Consider the following 22,154-nt stretch of genomic DNA (forward strand, 5'->3'; position numbering starts at 1 on the left):
GACGTCCAATGGTTACATCATTTACAATACCTCGTGAATATTCGGATGCGAGTTATTGGATACAGCATCTGGAAGATGCACACCAGCACGGTGGATATTAAAATGGCGGCAATATTTTATATATATTCAAGATCCGATATCTAATTATTAAAATGAAAAGCGAGGAGCGAGGGAAAAGCGGGCTCTCTCTTTCGCATCCGGTACCGAACAGGGTCGCGAGCAATCTATATATATATATTTTTTTTTTTCAGACAATATTTAGCGCGTTTCGGCGCGCCCGTCGCAGATGCAGAATGATGCGCGTTTATTCCGCTCGGCTACCATTTTATTTTGCCAGGCCGTGCAGGCAACCGTGTTTGATCGGCGAAAAATGCGGGGGAGAAGTCGCGCCTCTATCCGGGAGGCGGGAGGAGGAAACACGAGCGATCTAGCTGCCTGTTATTGCCGTGAAAAATTGCAAACTTGGAGGGAGAGGAGGAGGTTTGCCGACGCGGGTGGCGGGCGGGGTGTCTCTCTCGCAGATATATACGTGGAGAGCCTATACGTATTTATTACTCCACGTGTTACGCGATGCGCGCGTATCATGAATATATCACTGGCGAGTCGCGTTTAGAGCCCCTCTACGCGTGCGCGCGGATAAACAATTCACGAGCACTTTATTCCGAACCCCGAATTAAAATACGAAAACGAGTTCGTCTCCTTCGTCCGCCTCTCTTTTATCGAACTCTCGCCCACTCGTCTTTCGATCTCCCGATCCGAATGATTGAATTATTAATTCCCTTCCCCTTTCCCTCCCGGAGAAATGCATAAACAAAATGCACGTCGAGTGTGCGCGCACGGACGATCGCGTCGTCCGGTACGAATTATCCCGAGATGCAAAGAGCGTATAAAATTCGTCGAGCCGTTTAAATCACATTATGCCGTTCTCCGCATCGCTATGCAATCGCGCGAGCTATCCATCCTCCATTCGCTATCTCTCTCTCTTTCTCTCTCTCTCTCTCTGTCCCAGCCTGCCAACAAATTTTGCCACCTTCGAGGATTTATATCTCCCGACGGCTGGGGGACAGGAACGTATGGAATAATGGAACGTAGCGCGTCGCCGATGTAATGACACGATGATGGAGAGGGTGGTTTCCGAGGGTGGAGGGCGGGGTGGGGTCCGGTAATTAAATTAATGACGTAATAATCACGCGCTTCGCGACCGAATAAATAACGGTCTATATTAATATCGCATCTGAACGGGATGTGTGCGGTTCGTAGGTACGATCATGCGCATCGAATCGCATTTTGCGCCTGTGAGAGCGTCGCGTCGCGCCGCGACCCTGTAAACGACAAATAACAATTGCCACCGTCGGATGACGACGGACTCGTGATAACTGTATTTGGCCGTGGTAAACATGTAAACGCCACTGCCGAGAGGGAGTGTATTTTTCCGTTTTGCCCGAACGGAGGTGAAATTCGTAGCGCAGGAGGATGTCAAGCACCCCCTTGAATTGTCGATCCTCCCCCCTCCCCTCCTCCCTCCCCCGCTTCCCGCTCGGACGCACACGCGCGTTTATGCGAATCGTGCTATTCCCAATTATTTTTTAATTATCGTTGTAATAGCTCGTTAAATTTCCGCGAGCAATTCGTGAAAATACTGTATTTACCGTTGCCACAGCGGTACCGATTACGCGCGGAAATATTTTTCTCGGCTCTTTTCATTAATTCATTATTCCGGGTTATGTAATTTATAGTATAAAATGTTGTGAAATGTTCTACAGAGTGATTATTTCATTTGTTAATGTTACGAATACATTTATTCATACGCACTTTTTCATCCGGGACCTCCTATTACATTTTTTATTGGACAGAGAACGCGCATAATATTCCCCGTCGTTTTACAAAATGTTGAATAAACGGTGTGTGAAAAACATTCGTTTTTTTTTTCTGATGAATTTTTAGAATTTAGATCCCGTGCATAACCAAACTGTATTTGCGGTCTCGCATAAATCACCACGCGCGCCGACTATTATTCAATCTATTATGCGATCGGTGTTTCGTCTCGATCTCGCTAATCCGCCTCTCCCATCCGTCTCGGGAGATCTCGAGAACGATAATAGGCGCTTATTTTTCAGATTGTTACAAGCGTACCTCCATCATTCTCCGCGCGCCGACGGAATAATAAACTTTTATCTTGATTCGACGCGCGAGATTCCTCCCCCTCCCCCCTTCCTCCCCTCCCCCTCCACCCTCATCCGTTTCGATCGCCTCGTGTGTATGATTTAATATTTTTAGCTCCGAGAAAGGTGCGCTGAAACACAAGTCTATCCAATTATTTCAATTACTCTTACGTGTTGCGTCGTTGTTGCACGATATATTCGTATCACAACGCTGCTCGCTTTATCGCTCGACGGCGTTCCGCTCAAGCCCTAATGATAATGACAAAACCCATTTTCTTTCGTTTTCAGTGGACGGAATTTTTTTGACGCCCTCGCCGATTTCTGCTTGGAGCCATTACGTTATTATAATTACTCCGCGAATTTCTTTCTTCCGACCGGGCATTGACGGAATAATTAATAAGCATCACGCTAATTACTCAACGACTCGGGATATTATTAATACTTTCTCCTCACCTCCGCGCGAGTAATACACCCCCGCCCCCTCCCCGCCAACACCCGACCTGGTGACGATTAATCATTCCACACACAGGTACGTTTTCACACATTTATTTCTCCGTCTGCGTGTCTCTTTAGTAGACGGCGCATTTAGTCGAAAGAAGAGAGAGAGAGAAACTTTGTATATCGTATCCGTAGTGTCGCATCTCTAATTAGAGACAGAGATCATAATAATACCTACGAGAAATGAAGAGACTTTGTACGCTCGTTATATCTTTACGTCTGCGTTTTTCTTGTGCCCAAATATATATATATATATATATATTTTTTTTTTTTTTACTTACAATGCCGACTAAAATACACAGGAAGGTGATCGATATCGCGAACGATGCACTCACGATCATTCACGGTCGCGCAACCAGATCACCCCCTTCCTCCCCCTCCTCCCTCCTCCCTCCCGCCTCCTCACCCGTTCGAGAGTCACTGAAAAATTCCATCTTCCCGCGCGGATATCCCGGGTGTCCTATAGCCGGGAATAATCATCCCGAAAGGGCGGCAAAGAAAATTAGTTTCGATCGCTCGATCCCGCGAGTTTCCGCGTATCGTCGTCTGGCGAGTTCCCGATCGGCGAGTTTCCGGGTCCGGGATTTACGCGACCCGGGCTTTTTTTTTTTTTATCGCAAGCGCGTACTAAAATATTCAATTATGTGCTCCCTTTTTTCTCTCTCTCTCTTCTTTTACGAGGAGACTCAGTGGCCGACCGTTCGCCGACCGAATGTAAAATGTCAAAAGTCGCGACGAATATCTCGCTATGTATCGGGCGAATTATGTACTATTAATTCGACGTTTTCCGGCGAGTCTTCGAGTTTATACATTGTTGCTCTTTTATAAAGTGAAACATCCGATTTGAGAATTATTAATTGCGTAGAAAATTAGCTCGGGTGAATAAAAATAGTAAAGTACGCTGTTATCGAAATTTAAGAAATTTACTCGAGAAGTTATAAATATATTGCACACTATAAATATAATTATGATGTAGATAATTTTACTACATAGAGTATTCTAAAATTATCATGTCTTTTTAACGGTAGACTCTCTGATTAATTTAAAGTCGAATTTCCTTAGCGAAAATGTCAAGGGAAAAGATAATTTGTTGCAAGTTTCCAATTTTTTCCATCATATATTTTTGTAATTAAGTCTCATATTAAAATTCTATTAAAGTGAACTCCATTTGAAATTGACTGAAGAATGTAGTTTCGTTAACCTGCAATCTTTACAAAATTTAACTCGCAGAAAGCAATTCTTTTTTATTTTTTTTACTTGTAACTCGATAAGAAAAAAATCGTCACTAAAACTGACTAGAAGATCGGCCAGCGAAAGGACACTCGTTAGATTCGAGACATTTTTTATAATTTATCGATGTAGTTAATTTTTTACGTCCGATATCAGTTATTTCTTTATTCTTCTGGTAAATTACGTATATTCTTGGTGAAATAATATTTTATTAAGTATACAGCGATATTATATATGACAGATATATCGCATGTCGATTGAAATGTTCCGTGATAGTACGTGAGTAAATTGGTTTATATTGTTGTCGAAGTTCCATTCGCTATATTGAGAGCATCGCAACTAGTACGAATAACTATTTTATTCACCATTGTTCGCGAGTTATTAATACTCCATTATATTGGATTACACGTCCCGTGCGGTATTTTCTTTCTCCATTCGCGTTTCCCGTTTTTACAATTTTTTTTCTTTTTTTTTTTTCTTTTTTCATTATTTAAAAAATAGGTTATGAACGGCATTTCAACACGGTCGCATACAGTCATCGCTATCATTGCGAAGGTTACACATTATATTTTATTATTTCCACCTTACGGTTCGTCGACTTGCGCGCGTAATAACAATATTTACGTACCGCCTCGCTTCCGCCGAATTACCTTTGTTTGTTTACCAAATTTGACAGCTTATCGCTATAAAATAACGGTTTAAGTAACGATTAGCCACGTTTGCAAAACGTGTTTGTTGTTTACATTCTCACGCAATAACACGCCCATCCGTACTTCAATAATAAGGATAATGTGATTATTATCTTGCTCTTAAATCGACACTCAAACCGGTTACTCGAGGTACGCAAGGTGCTCACAAGGATACATTCCAATTATGTCGATCAATTTCACGATCCCATTCATTAGAAAATCACTGACCGTTAGTTTCTTCAACTCTTCCTCTCGCTACAGTAACTACCCATTAGATTCTCATGTTTAATTAAACGTTCTCCGGATGATCGTTTCTGCAGTTTGACGAGCAATAATTTCCAAACGATAGTTTTAAAATAAAAGATTTATCTACTCTGTGCATAATTTCAATACACATATGCTAAATTATTAAGTATATATCATTAAGTAATCTTTTCTATTTTTCGAAAAAAAATTGGAGAAAAAAAGGATAAATATATTTGAGGAGGAAAAGTTTTTGAATTAAATTAGGAAGTTTTTCTACAATTGTTTTTATCGTGATTTAACTTGGATTTAGCAAAGTGTGAATATCTTTGCAAAATGTCACAGAGATTCTTGAATAAGTACATTACATAATTTCCATTTTAATTGCTCTGGGATGAAAGTAGAAATCGATAAATAAAACTTTGAGTCCGTTTACTCACCGCCCACAACGATGAAGTCGTAATAGTAGTCAGGCGGATCTATTGGCTTTATACGCTCGCACGATTGGGATATACTTTCTTGAGACCGTACAAGTACATCCAAGAGCGTCATAAAGGTCAAGTACTGCGATCCTGGACAGACCTGGGCAAGGCTCGGCCCGAGGTAGGGCCCCGAGCAGTTTGGACCGATCGTCAGATTGTACGACATTCTGCGAACATGGAAAATGCAATTGTACAATAATCGCATTATAGACGGATGCCTATGAAATTGCGCGTTTTCTCATCTGTCGTCTCACGTATGTTTGTTAAGAGATAATTGTTGTACCAGTTGATCACTCTTGCGTGTGACGGAATACCGTTTCTCACGAGTTATTGCTCTCCAAACGCTATTGTTCATGGTTTATCGTCGATTTATTCTGTCAGTCGTAAAAGGCGTCAATGACGAGAGCTTAACGATCGTAAATTGTGATATTTGATAAATTTGAGCAAATCAAAAACACAATTTGACGCGCACGACGATGCCACGAAGCTACGTGTCGCACGAGAACGCGCAATTCCACGACTATCGGCAAAATTATATTTAATGGCGTTCTCCCTCGCCGCTTCGGTATTCGTGCAGTCTCTGCAGTTATATTTTTTTTTTTACCAATGGTTAATGTCCGTATCTCCAGTGCCGGCTAATCCAAGTCAGGGACGTATCGAAATTACGCCTCGCGTAAAAGCGTCGACTTTCCCGCGCGAGGCATTCGCGAGATCTTTGCGAGATCTGATCAAGACAAGCATTTGTATAACGGAAAAATACAAATCTTTCGTATTTATTATTATTATTATTTTTTCTTTTTACATTTATGTTCATATATCATAAGTTCCCGCTGTCGCGGTGATGTTTGCAGCTGAAAAGTGCGCAGCACTTTAACAAATAAATAAATATTAGCTTTAATTAACGGGATGAGTTAATAGGATATTATAATTAACCAAGCGTATTAATTAATTCATCCATAATTAACACGGTTACCTTCTCGTCTCTACCATTATTAATGCGCCCGCGCGCGCGCACGCATTTAACGCCCGGAGGAACAAAGTACGAGCCACAAAGAGTCGGTGCGAGCTAGCAAAGTGCAATGATTATCACAATCAATTTGCATAATTCCTCCTTCGTGGCACCGTACCGAAAATCGCGTTATTACCTTTCCCCTTCCGCCGGATGAGGATATCTCGAAAATCGTGCTCGACGTTAATTAACGCGCGCTAATTTCGAAACATCGGTATCCCTCGGGTCACGTGAATCACGCGAATGACACGAAGAATGAACGCGAAAGAGAGAGAGAGAGATCGCGTTTTATATTTACCATTTATAATATACGCGCTCAAACTACATTGAACGTATATTGCCGATGCGATTTATTGCAATGAATTGTAACGCGAGATTGTGAAAGAAAAAAAAAAGAAAAAGCTGGAAAGAACGCGTCCGTGCAGAAATGAAATGAAAAAAAGAGTTGTTAAACTCTTTGAAGCTTCTTTCGCATAAACGGAATTTCATTTTCAATCGGAAATGGGATAATTCATTGATAACCGAATCGTACAATTTTGCGTCATCACAATGTCGCGGTGTTTGTCGTCAAAGTATTATATTGACGGGATTATTAGCGCGAAAAAGTTTGAGAATCGAAATAAAAAATTTTGGGCAATAATACCAACATTGTATTACACTGACGTAGCACGTCGACACGGCTTCCCTCGTGACGGATTTCTTATCGATGTTGCACTCCGATAGGACGCGTGACCCCGGCAAAGACTTTGCACGTGCAGCGCGGCAGCAAAACGGGCGAAGTATAACTGTAAGACCTCTCACCGTAGAACGCCACTTTATAATTCATCTCCCACTCTGGGCTGGCTTCTATTCCCCGGTGCTTGTAGGAGTCCTAGATCATTACCGATGAGCCGAATGTAAACTCCTCTTGTCGATGATGTTCTCGCTAATCATCGCGGAGATAAGGAACGTGCCGCGTAATCTTTTTTTCCGAAACGGAGCCTACATCAGGTTTTGGTATTTCCATCGACAAATGGTCGATGACGATATGGCTTCAAAATTAAAAAGAAGCATAGAGATAATAAATATATAATATACAATTCTTCTCTGTTTTAGAGAAATATTGAGAAAATTAACTTTTAAATTCAGGTTCCTCAATTTTAAAAAGAATTGTTTTTTTTTTTTTTCAAATTGTGACAAAAGTATTCGTAATTATCGCCTGCGGGATTATTTCCATATTAAAGATATTAAAGATATATGGGAATATTTTGTGGGATTTTAGGATTTTTAATATTGCGACTTTTTAGTAGAAAATAAAACGTAGGTAATAAAAGCTTTGGGCGCCAAAGTTCTCGCTTATTAAGCTTTGTGTAAAAATAGCGCGCGATAAAGAATATATCAAATATTGTAAACGACAAGAATAAGAACGATAATGTAATACGTGAAAATTTATGCAATTTGATGCAAAAATTTGATTGATCTATTCATAAATAAGTCATCGTCTCGTATCATAATCAAACACATTTTATCTCGTGCATATCGATTATGGCATCGTTCATCGCAACCGTTTAGTTATCTCGATGCGACGCGGTGAATTCAGCGGAACAATTCGATCTTTGTATCAGGATTATTAACGCATTGTACGCGAGATATTCGTTGCCGGTAATACGCGAAACGCGTTGGCTCGCTCGTCATAAAATATAATATGCTCGCACACAATCGCCCGAATACGATAATGACGGATGCAAAAGCGACGATGAAGGCGCTTTTAGTACGTCGATCTAACGCGAAATCGATGTTACGCTTGCACAGCTATATCATATCCGTACAGTATAGCGGTATAAATCATAATTCTATGCGCGATCTGAGCGACAGTGTGAATAAGGAACGTCGCGTTATTTACGCATAATACACACGTCGCGTTCATTTACTCGCGAAACTGGCGAGCGTGAAGCGGCCGGTGTGTCAGCAAAATGCGGAACGACCATTTCTTCGTACACGCAATTGCGGCACGTGTAACATGTGCGTTACACGTGTGAATGGTGGCCCTTTAACACGCGCGCATATAAATCAAGGCTCTTTTAATTCTGCAAAGCCATTTGTGTGCAATTAAAGCAACCGGGGCCCTTCGTTTCCGATTGACATGTTACAATTCTCACAAGTCACTTAGATAAGGGATTGCGATTAATCTCTAGAATCACGCAAATAGGACGGCAGTTACTTACATTAAATATATAATGCGCAAACTGATTGTCGCGTTAAAATTGATATAAATAAAATCAATCAAAATAAAATCATATCGTAAATAATATCAATTTTTATTTGAATATTTTTTGAGAATATTTAATAATATATTTCTATCTTTCATTTCTGTTTTTTTTTTGTTTCGTCTATATTAGTATATCTTTATAAGCAATCTCTAATCTCAATGATAGCTTTTATTGTCAGTATAATTGCGTGATGTAGCAATTATTTTTGCGCATCATCAATTCTTGTTACGTGTGTCAGCGAATTATCTCTATATTTGTGAATTCCCTATTTACAGTATCGTAGAGAAATATTTACAGAGACAAAATACTTTGTAAATGATGTTGAAACAACTTGATTATTAAATAAGAGTTTTTATTAATGTCACACACATACACACCCACATACACATGCACATAGAGTGTTGAAATATAAAGCACTAAAGCTAAATTCGAAAAATAGATAAATTTTATATCTAAGATGTCATATTTTATATGTATGCATAAGTTTTAAACCAAGTTTTAAATCGCGACATTCTCTGTAGCATATATATTTATATTTAATAGCTATGTGTCATACAAATCATCTTAATATGATGTGTATATTTAATTAAGCATTATAAAAAAATTATTAATACTCATCGAGTTATACTTATATATAGTTATAATACTTTAGTTTGAAGATGTCGATTTTTAGGAAAAACGAAATTTTTGCGCGCAGTCTCGAAGTTTGCAAAATCTCGCGCGATCGCCAACGGATATCCATAATACATTATGTCAATTTGTCGAAATAACTTGATCATCGCGGACGAATTATTACAGGCGGTATCCGGCGAAAACGTTGGCGCGAAAAGTCGCGTGCGCGGTTAATGTCACAGTATAATAATATAATTGTAGATATAAACGATAACGCGCGCGCGCGTTTATTCTCCGCTGTTGATTACAATTTACACGTGCGTATCATGCGTGCCAACGAGTACCGATGCTCTTTCGTTCGTTTGCACAGCGGGATATGGCCATTACCGAAATTATCGTTGCCGATTCGATTACACGTGGTTATTATTACGTCATTCGGCGAATGAGAGCGTGCGCGATTATATGCGTTTGATGCATTCGTCGAGATCAAAGGCGTGTCGGCGAATCGTCGCGAATTTTCACGTTACCTCTAATGGGAGATCAGGTGGAATTTTATGCTGGCTCTCGTCGTCGAAAAACACGCGTTACGCGAACGACAGCGATATTGGATTTTCTTGGGAAAAATCAGTAGATATCCGAATGGCGATGATATTTTGCGGCTTGCAAAGTTAATAATCGCCATTCGCGACTGGAGAATGTTAAAAAAAATGAGACAGTTTGGAAATAATATTAAAAATTTCAAGTTTCATCAATTATTGATGTCTGTTTTTATCGATACTTTCCACTAAGTGGAAATCTGCTCATTTATGAAAACTGGTTTGCTCAGCTACATCAAAAGTTAATGAATCTAATATATTTCGAGATTCATGAATTTAAAAAGCACACTTTAGTCTTTTAAAATATCAAATTAATAATTAATTTATGAGTTAAAGTAAAGATTTATTCTGTGAAATTGAAATTTTTTTATTTTTATGAAATTTTATGTAGTTAAAATCGTAGTATAATCACTATACTACGTTTTATATAAGATGATATTTACGGTTTTTAAAAAAAATTATATTTCACAGTGCAAATCTTTATTTTAATTTACAAATTAATTATCAATTTTATATTTTAAAAGGCTAAAAGTGCTTGTGACATAGTGTCAAATTAGAGTCTTTTTAATATTTAGTTTATTTCTGGTCAACTAAAAATACGCAGAGAGTACAAAGCTCGATATAAATTAAGGAAGAAGCAATCTTATACACACATACATACAAGTATATATATATATATATTTATATATATAAAATTGATTTTCCAATCATGATAATATATATATATGTGTGTGTGTGTGTGTGTATATTAAACCTGATAATATCGTAGACTTTCTGCAGGAAAGAAAGGAAAGAAAGCAAAACTATTAATAGTAAAACTTGCTTGAAAAACGGCACTATCTACCTACCTATAAACCGCAACTACAGGTAATCATGCGCGCTCTTACGATCACTACTTCCATCAGCAAAATCGCAAAATTGCATCGGGAAATCATACGCCTGTCGCAAAATTAGTCTCGCAATTTATGCACCTCGGATAGAATGGAGAAAAATCACTCTGGCTGTCCAAGGCATTCCACAGCTAGAGTTCCGCAAATCTCTTAATACGTTCCGTATCACTGAGCGTATCGATTCTCGTTGCCGATTTAGCGTAGCGAGATCGACGGAGACACTCGCTAGATCGATTAGAGCGCTCTTTGGGAAGATTAAAATTTAACGATACTTTCGAGAAGGAAGGTATTCTACGCGCGGCTTCTGCGGTTCATCCGCATTGTTTGAACGCGCGTGCGAAAATCATACATATTTCGCGGGGACACTTGGTACGTTGACAAACAATGGGACTTCCGGCTTTTTTTTTGTTGCACTTTGTCGCACTGGACCGACCAAGGCCTCCGATAAATTTCAGCGTGTGCAGCACCGAGACGGGAGAGGGCGATGAATGTAATATCGCATCCGCATTCTCATCGCGACAGAAGAATAAACAGACCCGCTTTCATTAACGTCGCCGTGATGCATTAAATAGAACGGAGTTTCTCGCGTTGAGTTCTGACGCGGTGTTTGAACAAGTCGTATGCAGAATGATAGAATGTGTGTAATTCAACGATCTCTTAGAGAAAATTCTTACTCTTGCGTATGCTCCCCGAGATATTTACGATGATTTGCTTCTCATCAGAGACATTATAATTGAAGAGAATTATCATTGTATTAACTATATCTTTTAAACAGAAATATTTTCATTCCATTTTTAGCACGTTTTCTTGAAGATTGAATTTGGAGAAGAATTCTCTTTTCGAAGTATGTTTTATTCGCGAGATGATTTCTTGAAAGAAGGAAGAAATATTTTTTATACATCGTTGTCAGATTTTAGCGCATATTTATTTTTATAAAATAAAATAAGAAATGAAATATTTTTTTTATATAAATTTATTTCAATAATTCAACATATTATCAAGGAATTACTCTAAATGCGCAAGTGTTAATCTTTAAATAAATAGGAATAAAACAGGAGTGTATAAAAAACTGGATGCTTTGGCAAGGTTCAATAGCTTTATTATTATTTTCAATTTGCCTCACTATTAGGTTTCATGGATAGACGTTTACAGTCTCGTCTTCGATTTTTGCGGAACAAAGTCCAAGTTTAGCCTGACCGCTCGCACTTGATTCCCTTAGGCAACGACACGACGTGTCCGTGACGGTAATTTCCGCAACGTCTTGAACCCTCGAGTTTTCTTTCTGGTCCGCACGAATCGCTTCTTTCTGGGAACCACGAATTTAATCGAGCTGGACGGCCTCCTCTCTTTAAGACGCTGTCCAAAGCAGCAGACGGCATCCCTTAGAGCTCAGACGAAAAAGCACCTACGTTTTTTGCGAGCAATTTCAGAGTTTGCCGGGGATATTGGTGCGCGCACAAGCTTCTATGTTCGTTTATCTTAATTCTGAGAACGGGCAAAATATCAGTCCTTTTGTTCCGGCCTTCGTTTGTTAAGAGACACGAGCATCATTTTCTCTCTTTCTCGTTAACGCCAGATGTCTTTTGAATGTGTTTTCCGATGACGTTTCACCGTCGTCGTCGTTTGCATAATCTACTTTGTTTTTCACCCATTGTCTTTTCTCCTTGCCAGTTGATGGCACGAGTCAGCGTCGTGTTACGTGAAAGATGCGTTTCGCGCGAATCCAACAACTCCGAAGAAACCGCGCGAATGATTGATTATCATCTCGAGCCGGAACACAAGCCGATGACGAAACCCTAGTAAAATTTCCCGCCGTAAAATCGAGAAGAATGGGCCGTGATTTTATAAAACGCGGTGTTACGTGATGCTCCATCGTCACGATCACAAAATGCATATTACACGGGCGAAATAAAAGCCCGAACCGCGGTCATCCGCGTTCGTTAAATGGACGGATTGTTTATGTCGTTTAACAAGGTAAAACGAGAAAATGAAATTCTCCAGTTCGTTGACATGTCTGCCGAATAAAGTTGAAAATAAGAGCAGGCATTTTTTATGTCACCACATGTTTACCTTTTTGCTCCGAACAAAAAAATCATATGTGATAAAAAAATTAATGTAAACTCACGGGACCGGTTTTGTCATGATACCAAACCGGTTTTTTAATCCAGCTATTTTTTTCCGTATACATTGCTCATTGCACGAAGCGGATATCGATTGCTTCTGACTGTCATCATTCGTCTCTGCATCTGCTGACGATAAATATAATGATTGATAATTATTCCCGAGTTTTTGCGTTCGCGGTTAAGATTTTTGCGCCTACCAACGATTATTTTATACACACTACGCGCGGATTATTCGCGGCTGAAAAATTATTTCTCGCGCTCGTTTAATCACGGCCGATGTGCAATCCATTTATCAGGGCGATGACGACGAGCGAGGAGAAACAAAGAACGAAGAACGAGGAGGAGGCGGCTGCTCGAGCGCCAGGTAAAACGGATGATGAGATATTAGCGTGTATAAGCGATGCATATATTAACAAAGTTCTTATCCTTTCCGAGCGTTCGTTTGTTTCTCCACCCTTCTCTCCCACTCTTCCCCAGAGGGAATGTGAGTAAACACACTTCGAGGAACTTGCGCACAAGAGAGCGCGAGAGGGAATTACTTGCACTGGCAAGTGCAAAGGGAGTCGTCAGAGCTGCTGAGCTGCAATAATCAACAATGTAAAATGTTTCAATGCCCTACATGTTTCCTCTACTAAAATACTGCTTTTAATCCCTTGTTTGACTCGTGTTCGTTATGATACTGCTTTTGTCTCTATTTTTAATTCTGTTCTTAAGAGTCCATCACTGTATTTTTTAACCCTTTCGGTACTACTGCCGCCCGTTGGCGGCATCCACTAAACATTCTCTGGGTCCTACCGTCGCCAATTGGCGGCATCCACTAAACATTTTCTGGATCCTACCGTCGCCAATTGGCGGCATCCTCAGAAAGTTATGTGGGTGCTACCACTGCCGCCTAGTGGCACCCACGTAAAGTATGTGGGTATGATTACTCTCTATAGTACGCATTACTTTACTATTCTGTGTTTAAAATTCCCGGCTTTTCTAATCGTCGGGATACGGTTTAGCTACGTTAGCTGCTTTATAGATAAGCTACGAAAAACAAATTGATATGTCTGTTTATATTGTTAATTTTTGAATGTATGACTTTTACAATTTGAATTTAGTTCCCCCAGGATGAGTGTAAAACGTTTGAAAGGAGCACAATGGACAAAGAAAATCATTGCTTCAAAAAGTGATTCTGAAGAAGAAAATGAATATTTATTAGCATTTCGAAAAAGGAGGAGAAACAATCCGGTACGTGTACTTAGCACCTCGGAGTCCGAAGAAGCAGAAATGCCTGAAGTACGATTTGATACTCCTTCTTGCATAAAATGGACATCTAAGAAACATAGTCCAAAAATTCATAGTTTTACGCCACATCATTCGGGATTAGTAGGGAACAATTTAGGTCGTTCGTCAAGAATTTTAGATTACTTCCGACAGCTTTTTTCTGAAGATTTAGTTAAATTTATTGTGGAAAAAACAAACAAATACTGGTGTCGACAGCTTAAAAGGGATTACTTGGACGTTTCAGAAGGGATGGATGTGGATGAATTATATTGTTTTATTGCTGCGTCGTTATTAATGACGCGAAACAAAAGCTATCCTTAAAGGAATACTGGTCTAAAGATAAGCTTCTCCGAAGCGATATTTTTAGTGTAATTATCAGTAGGGATCGCTACTTTTCATTATTGCAAATGTTGCATTTTACGGATATAGTCGGCCACACTACTGATCGTTTACACAAAATAAATGAAGTAGTGGAAATGTTAAGAACATCATTTAGCAATGCGTTTCAGCCATACCAAAGATTATGTATAGACGAAAGCCTACTCCTCTACAAAGGCCGTCTGTCTTTTAAGCAATATATCCCTTCGAAACGCAGTAGATTTGGGATAAAATCATTCCTTCTTTGTGACTGCAAAACAGGTTATATCCAAGATATAATTATTTATTGTGGGGCTAGTACTTCTGTAACTACCGAATATCCATATATTGGCAAGCCAGGGAACATTGTAATGTCGCTTTTGCAATCTTTCCTGAACAAAGGCCATACTGTTTATCTGGACAACTGGTTTTCAAGTCCCACATTGTTTAATCTACTCCACGAAAAGGTACGAACGCCTGTGGCACAGTGCAGAAAAGACGAAAAGATATGCCGAAGATAAATGATAAATTGAAGAAAGGAGAGGCAGTGTTCCGCTCATCTGAAAATCTATTGGCAATGAAATGGTCTGACAGAAAGGAATTTTATATGCTTTCTACTATCCATAACGAAGAGTTTGCAGAAGTACCAAAAAGTCAAGAAAAAATGAATTTATTCTAAGGCCAAAATGCGTAATAGATTATAATTCTTCAATGGGCATAATCGACAAATCAGATATGGTGATAAGTACTATCGATGCAACTCGCAAAAGTTTAAAATGGTATCGGAAATACTTTTTCCACTTGATTGATATTTGCGTCTGGAACGCATTCTGTCTATATAAGGACACCACAAAAATACAAATATCAATGGCGAAATTTCAGCTTCAGCTGATCAAAGAAATTTTACACGAATATCACAAAAATCATGAACATCATCGATGCAGCAGGTCAGGGAATAATTATCCTACAAGGCTCACAGGGAGACATTTTCCTTCAATATACCAGTCGGAGAAGAAAAATCGAAAACGAAGATGCGTTGTATGTGCGGCTGGTGGTGTGAGACGTGAATCGATGTATCAGTGTGAACAATGCAATGTGGGCTTGTGCGTTTCTCCTTGTTTCGAAATCTATCACACCAAGTTGCACTATTAGCTTTGTAATTTATTATATTATACCCTTAGTTTTGTTATTTATTTTAATTTTGTAATACTGAAACATATTATTTATATCAACTCCATTCTCTTTAATTAATGTATTATGAAGAAATAGATGATTTTAAAACGTTAAGCGCTATGCCTGTTTTGTCTGTCTTTCCTTCTTATCCGCGAGATAAGATTCCGTCGAAATCTGATTTTGGCTGAGGATATGTGTAGGTTACGACAAAGCAGTATAAACATTTTAGAAATGTTTTTAAAGACGTTAAATGCCGCATCAGTCACCGATGCCTGTCGCGGCCCGAATGAAAAGTTTAGTGTCAATCACGCACGAAATTTCTATGAATGCTGCAAAACACGTTTTCGCGGCTTACGCCGCCGTAGAGTGCAACCCCTCTCGTGGAAAACTTCCTCGTCCCACGAATGTATAACCGCGGCCAGCCCCTCCGTACCGAAAGGTTTAAATGAAATACTTAAAAGTTGGGCAAAGTGCGTCAAACACTTGTTTCATCCAATATAATGCAGTGTCGGTGAATGTGATATCTTTACGGATAAGAATTGAATTTTTAATTTGTAATTAAGATGCGAGTATCTTCTAAGCACAAATCCAATTAATTAGATGAAGAATATTTTACGCGAGCGATATCGTTTAAATGATGCACAGCGGATGCCTTACGGTAAGCGCTCGTCTTCTATGCAGATTCATTAATCCAGGATGAAGTAATCGGATTGAATCTGTGAGTAGAGAACTTAATAATTACATAGATTCCGCATAGGCTTAGAGCATCATATTCACAGGATAAAGGCGTTCAACTTACAAGAGGATCCCCCGCGTGATTTCCCTAAATGGAGTGCCCATAATCGTGCACGATAGCTCATTGCAAGACGTGCCAGAAATAGAACACGCAAGATATTGCCATCATTTGCGGAAAGATTATTTGCTTTAATTCAATAATAATCATTCGGCGTGAAAAGTGCATCTAATTTCTGCACTATTTAACGAAATAACGTGGATAAGAAATGCTGATAGAAATCAATTGATCAACTGACTAATTATTGATATTGATTTACTTTGATAAAAGAATAATAGAATCGCATGATTAGTTAATTACTAATCTCTTATATTATTAATTTATCGAGAGAAAGAGCGTCAGAGAGGCCAAGAGCTTTTCTTACAAATAACAATAATTAAAATGTGAAAACGATTTATTTCGTGTCTTTTAAATATTCAATGGTCGCTGTTATCAGAACTTGACTTGAATTGATTGATTTGCAAAGGTGATTTCGTTAATTATGATGTAGCGAAATTTATAGACAGAACTGCGATAACAGTAAAAAAGCCTTTCCATGTGACCTTGTAATAGGCGCACGTACGTATTTCCGGATTCGATCGCTCTTCATTAACTCATCACTCATTGTGATACGGCGTGATTATTCGCTGATAAATATATAATAGCGAACGTATATTGTATGTGTCAATTAGCGTGAAACACACACGCTACCGCGTTCTAAATCATTTACTGTCATCACATATATTTTCTTGCGTATATGCCGTTTCTCATTAACTTCAAGATACAATTTCCTGTTACAAGAATATTCAAAAAAACAAAGTACCTTCTGCTCACGAAACGATTATCGATCATGCTTACTCTTCTGGTCTCTTTGTCTGTTGAATACACTTGTTAAGCAATTAATTATCCACGCGATTTCACGGTAGTTTAACACCACAGAGAATACCGCAAGAATATGTCTTTCTCGTTACGATCGAAGTACATACGGCTCGATTTTATTTGTTAACGATTGTAAATATAGTGGTCGTGGAACGTAAACTAAAATTAAAACGATTCGTTAGCTAGGAGTTAATAATTACGCGTAATTATCGGCCTTGTCGCCTCGATGCCGCAGACATATTCGACAGATGTGTTATATAAGCACGCTCGTTGTAGCGTTCGATTATTACTGCCAATTGCGCACAAATATTGCTTTATCATTCCAAGTTTTCTCTACATTTCGGTAGGTCTCTAGGTATAGGCTTTATCATACTTTCTTGCTTAAACACACACGTCACTTAATGAATCACTATCTTATCAGTCGTGTCTGAAAAATTACAAGATAAAATTTCATAAATTATTCGTCAAGTATCTCATTTACACAAATTGTATGATTCATACAAAGTGACCTATTTAAATTTACATGTGGATTTATTTAAAATTTATAAAAATATAGTGAACGAGAAAAGTATATATGAAATGTATATAAAAATTAAATATTTTCGTGTGAGTCTGATTAGATATGGCATGAGTTTTGTTTCGGAAATTTTGAGATCAACTCGACTTTTTTCTCTCTATACAATGTACAAATATATAAAATACACACACACACATACATATATATACACAAATTATTTGCAAAATATTCCTTTTTCACACAAATATATTAATAATATATTAATAATAATAAAAAATATTAATAAAATATACATATAATATAAAATTAATTTTATACACGCACAAATATGTTATTCATAAAATATTTGTTTGGATGGGTACAAGCAAAACATATGAAAATACGAATATCCAATATTGATATTATATTTATGCGTCCTTTATTCGGTTCTCTCTTGAATGAAGCAGATTTCGAATCAGAGTTCTTTTATAGGCTATAGGGCAGGCATCATGCCTAGCTCGTATTTTCCAGTCGGTTCTCCATGCAACCTGCACGTTATGAGCGTTAAGGCAAGCCCGTTGTTACGGGACAGTCTGTACGAATAGCCCTTTCGCGTTTTTTTTTTTTTTTTTACATTCACTTCTTTCTTTTCTTTTTTTTACTCGGGACACGTTACTCGGCACACACGATTGCTAATATCCATCGGTTTCATACACATCGCTCGCCTTTAGCGCCCGGTCAGGAAAAATGGCGGTGACGTATAAAAAAACGTGTCGCGCGCAAGGGGGATCCCGTCTGATATTCGATCATTAAATTCGGCGAAACCGTTTATTGGTTAATATAGGTGCGTGACGGTGAGCGACGGCATTATCCATCAAATTCTTCTCCCATGGAAAGTTGCGAGATAATTTTCCCCCCGTATTTACTGCGGCTTGCTTTACACATTTCGCACCGTTGTGATTTTAAATATTTAATGGGGTAGCGATTATAGTCGTTAACGTCCGACATTAATTACTAACCTGCTGTGCGATGTGTGCCCGCCGTTTATTAATTTTATAGATTTTTCGTTGACGACATAAGAGAGAGAGAGAGAGAGAGAGAGAGAGATCTGCAGGGGAGACAGGCGCATGTTTATCTACATGCGAGGCGCATATCGGTGAGGGATGAAAAGATCGGTGATTTTCTTGGTTGAACGAAAGAGAAAAAAAATGTGAAAAGAGAGCGCCTACTTTCCATCGCTTGAATACGGCAAATCCCATCTTACGTTAGGGAAGAAATAGCGACGCTACGAGAACGCGCAACCGATGCCGACGCGGAAATATACACGGCGTCAAAGGCTTACGAAGGGAAGCTGATGGTAGAAGGTATAGGTAGCCGGAGGAGCTGCGCTGCGGAAACCGACACCGTCCTCGCTCTACGTACGTGCCCTTTTGCAGCGGCTTCTCTGAAAATTCACCGGGGGAGATTACCGGTCGACGCTGAAAGCGCAAAGCACGAAGTAAGCCAATAAAAAGGGGAGAATTTTCCAAGATCGCGGAAACTCTCTCTCTCTCTCTCCTCTTTGCTCTCCCTCCGTGTCTTTGTCCGCCGCGACTGTCGCGGCTGGAGTCGTCGCGAAGAATGCCGCCGGAAATGACGTCAATACTCGACCGTTTCCGCGTCGACAACGGAAATTCGATCGCGTAGCTTTTCATCTCGCGGATCTTTACCTAGTATTTTAAATAATAGTTAAACTTGCGACTGAAACGAGTGTCTCCATCAAAATCTGTATAGTTTTGGTAAGAATATATTTGTTTGATAAAAAAGTGATTTGTTTCTAATTTATTTTTTGTGATAAAAAAACAATTACGCGCGATATAGAGGATATACAGATTGATTTTGTAAGCTCTTCAAACATTCTTGACTAAAAAATTACGCACACAATTCTTCAGTTCAGCTTTGGGGAAAATTTTGATGCAAGCTGCGTATATACGTGACTGTGTAAGTTTATCGGCAAATCGTAAGCTCGATCTTTCAATTCGCATACTACGAGATAGGTCATCAAACTAGATCCCTCTTTCTCTCTCTTTCCCTCGGTTTCCTCCTTCGCTCATTCCGCGGTAACTCGGCAGCTTTGCTTAAGCTAAGCTTAAATAAGCAAACTGTCGCGTAGGTAGCTTCGACCAACGTTTCCCCCCGCCTCCTTCATCAACTCCGTCCGAGCTCTAGAACTTTTTAGCGGGTAGTCTATGCTAACTGCCGAGTTAACTTGCGCTCGCGACGAAGGAATATTGCCGTAAGTCGTCAACGAAGAAGCCACGGATTCCCTAATAACGTCTTGACTGTCCGTTAAAACCGAAGGTAAATAAGTTCTGTGAAAGAACCGTATTGCTAACTATCCTTCAACTACTGAAAAAAAAGATCTAAAGCTGTTTTGCCGAAAACAAAAATCGCGGAAAAGTTTTTCTATTTGAAGGATAATTTATCAAGCAACTTATTTTTGATCGCATAATTTTTTTTTTTTTATGTTGCTCTCCTGAAATCACGATATATATATATATATATATATATATAAATAAATTCTTTTTAATTTAATCTTTTAGAATACATATCGTCGAGATAAATGATATTTTTAATCGCGTTTCGAGCAAAGTAATACGACTACTTTAAATCGATCTCCTCAGCCGTGCTTAGAAAGTTTGTATTAAGATAAAGCACGATATACTATGTATATATAAAGTGGCACCGATTAACGCTTCCCCGCCGTCTTCATTAGCTCCATTCGCAATTAAGAACTCTGGCGGAAAGTCGGCGCCAAGTATTGGATTATATTAGCGCGTGCCGCGGTAAGATAGTGGATAAAAAGAGTATCTGATCTCGCGATATTACCGAGAAGAAAAGTGTATGTTAAAATCAAGAAATATTCTTCTTTCTCATAATAAACAATTGTCATGTATACACATATGTAATGCGATATCGCGTAACTGATAATAAATTTCATCAACATGTTATGCAGCTACTTGTACAAGTTATAAAAGAAGTAAGAAAATTACTCCGCAACTATAATAATGTTTAATTATATCTCTTGGCTGTTTTTTTCTTTCGTCTCATTGATTTTTTAAAGAAGACTATCATCGTCGAATTGATAGCTACATGAAGCTGGACAGATGTCTATCAAACTATGCGTTTGTACACGATATCAATACGCGGATAAAATATTCCGCGTATTTAACGCTGCGCGTTATTGAGGCGCCTTGCAATTCTTTGCCCGACAGAGAAAACTAAAAGAGAACGAGAGAGAAATAGAGATAGAGATGGAATCGCGAAATAATCACGGACAAGCGCCGATCCAATAATACCGCGTTGCCCGAGGGAACGCGGAAAAGCTCTCGGACGACACCGTTGCGGCCATCGTTGCGGCCATGTCTCCGCAAAATCGGAAGATGCGCGAAGATTTATAGGACGCGCGTCTTACAAGTCCATTCTTCGCGCATCAAAAAGCTGTTTCTCTCGTATTCTCCAGTGTAATTCTACTGGCGCGTGTGCATTAAATATGTACATAATATTCTGAGGAACATTCATTAATTCCTCGTGTGCACTTTGACAGAACGAAAAGGCTTCGCACTCGTAGATTTAAATCCGATAAAGTGTATATATGATTTTCTTTGTTTACCGCTATGTTGATTATCGACATTTTTGCATTTAAATTTCCGCCTCAAACTAGACGTAAAATCTATAAAGCGCTGTTAATAAATAAGATAAAGCACATGTTGATATCCACATGTTCATCATCTTAGAATGTAATTTCATCTCTATAGAGGAATCAGAATATTTAACTGATTCTTGATTCTATTTGATTAATCCAGAGCCTCAACAAACGCTAAATAACGACCAATATTAATTATTGTTAACATGTGATTAACTGTAATATTGAATGAAAAATCAAAAAAGAATATTAAGAAAGCATTAGAAGAAAAAGCAAATAGGATTTTTCCACTTAGAAATGCGTCTCTAAAACATTACACTTTTGCTCTCTGAATCTTTATAAATTCCCCAACCAGAATTCATGATTCCTCTAAGAAAACTGAATAAATGCCAATTAAATCCCATAAATTTTTCCATGCAGGAACAGGCGTATTACGGTACTCCTCGCACCGTAAGCTCCACAAAGATTATATAAACGTCCCAAGCATGCCGTATATAAATGATGCACACGGCATGCACGCCGCTCAAGTGCTCGGAAGCTATTCTAAAATATTTAAGGGCCGCATGATTATTTCGCCGACTGGACTTCGCCACGCTGGTACCGGCGCAAAAGTATAAATCGGTTTACAGCTTATTAAATCTTGTTTTATATCCGCCATCTATCTTGGTTCCTATCTTCTTTGCGCTCTCGCCGCACGCAACGATATATATGTGCATACAATATTTATGATCGATAACGTG

The 22,154-nt window shown here is 38.8% G+C and overlaps 2 protein-coding genes across 8 annotated transcripts in view; one reads left to right on the forward strand and one right to left on the reverse strand.

Annotated features, from left to right (window-relative positions):
- LOC126858056 (nephrin-like) overlaps positions 1-22,154 on the forward strand; it is a 344,534-nt gene that overhangs the window by 112,705 nt on the left and 209,675 nt on the right. The gene's annotated exons all lie outside the window — the stretch shown is intronic.
- Positions 1-22,154, reverse strand: part of LOC126858062 (glucose dehydrogenase [FAD, quinone]-like) — a 36,146-nt gene that overhangs the window by 11,638 nt on the left and 2,354 nt on the right. Inside the window, exons 1-2 of one of the 3 annotated variants that reach the window (XM_050608074.1) lie at positions 17,178-17,354; positions 5,263-5,471 (exon numbers count right to left, since the gene is read on the reverse strand). In XM_050608074.1, coding sequence (XP_050464031.1) covers positions 5,263-5,471; positions 17,178-17,206 — 238 coding nt within the window. In that variant the 5' untranslated portion in view covers positions 17,207-17,354. Of the gene's footprint in view, positions 1-5,262; positions 5,472-6,960; positions 7,119-17,177; positions 17,355-22,154 lie in introns of those variants that run through there. The other 2 variants (XM_050608075.1, XM_050608073.1) reach the window with 2 other exon arrangements.

This window comes from Cataglyphis hispanica, chromosome 24 (assembly GCF_021464435.1).
Source record: "Cataglyphis hispanica isolate Lineage 1 chromosome 24, ULB_Chis1_1.0, whole genome shotgun sequence".
NCBI classification, from domain to species: domain Eukaryota; kingdom Metazoa; phylum Arthropoda; class Insecta; order Hymenoptera; family Formicidae; genus Cataglyphis; species Cataglyphis hispanica.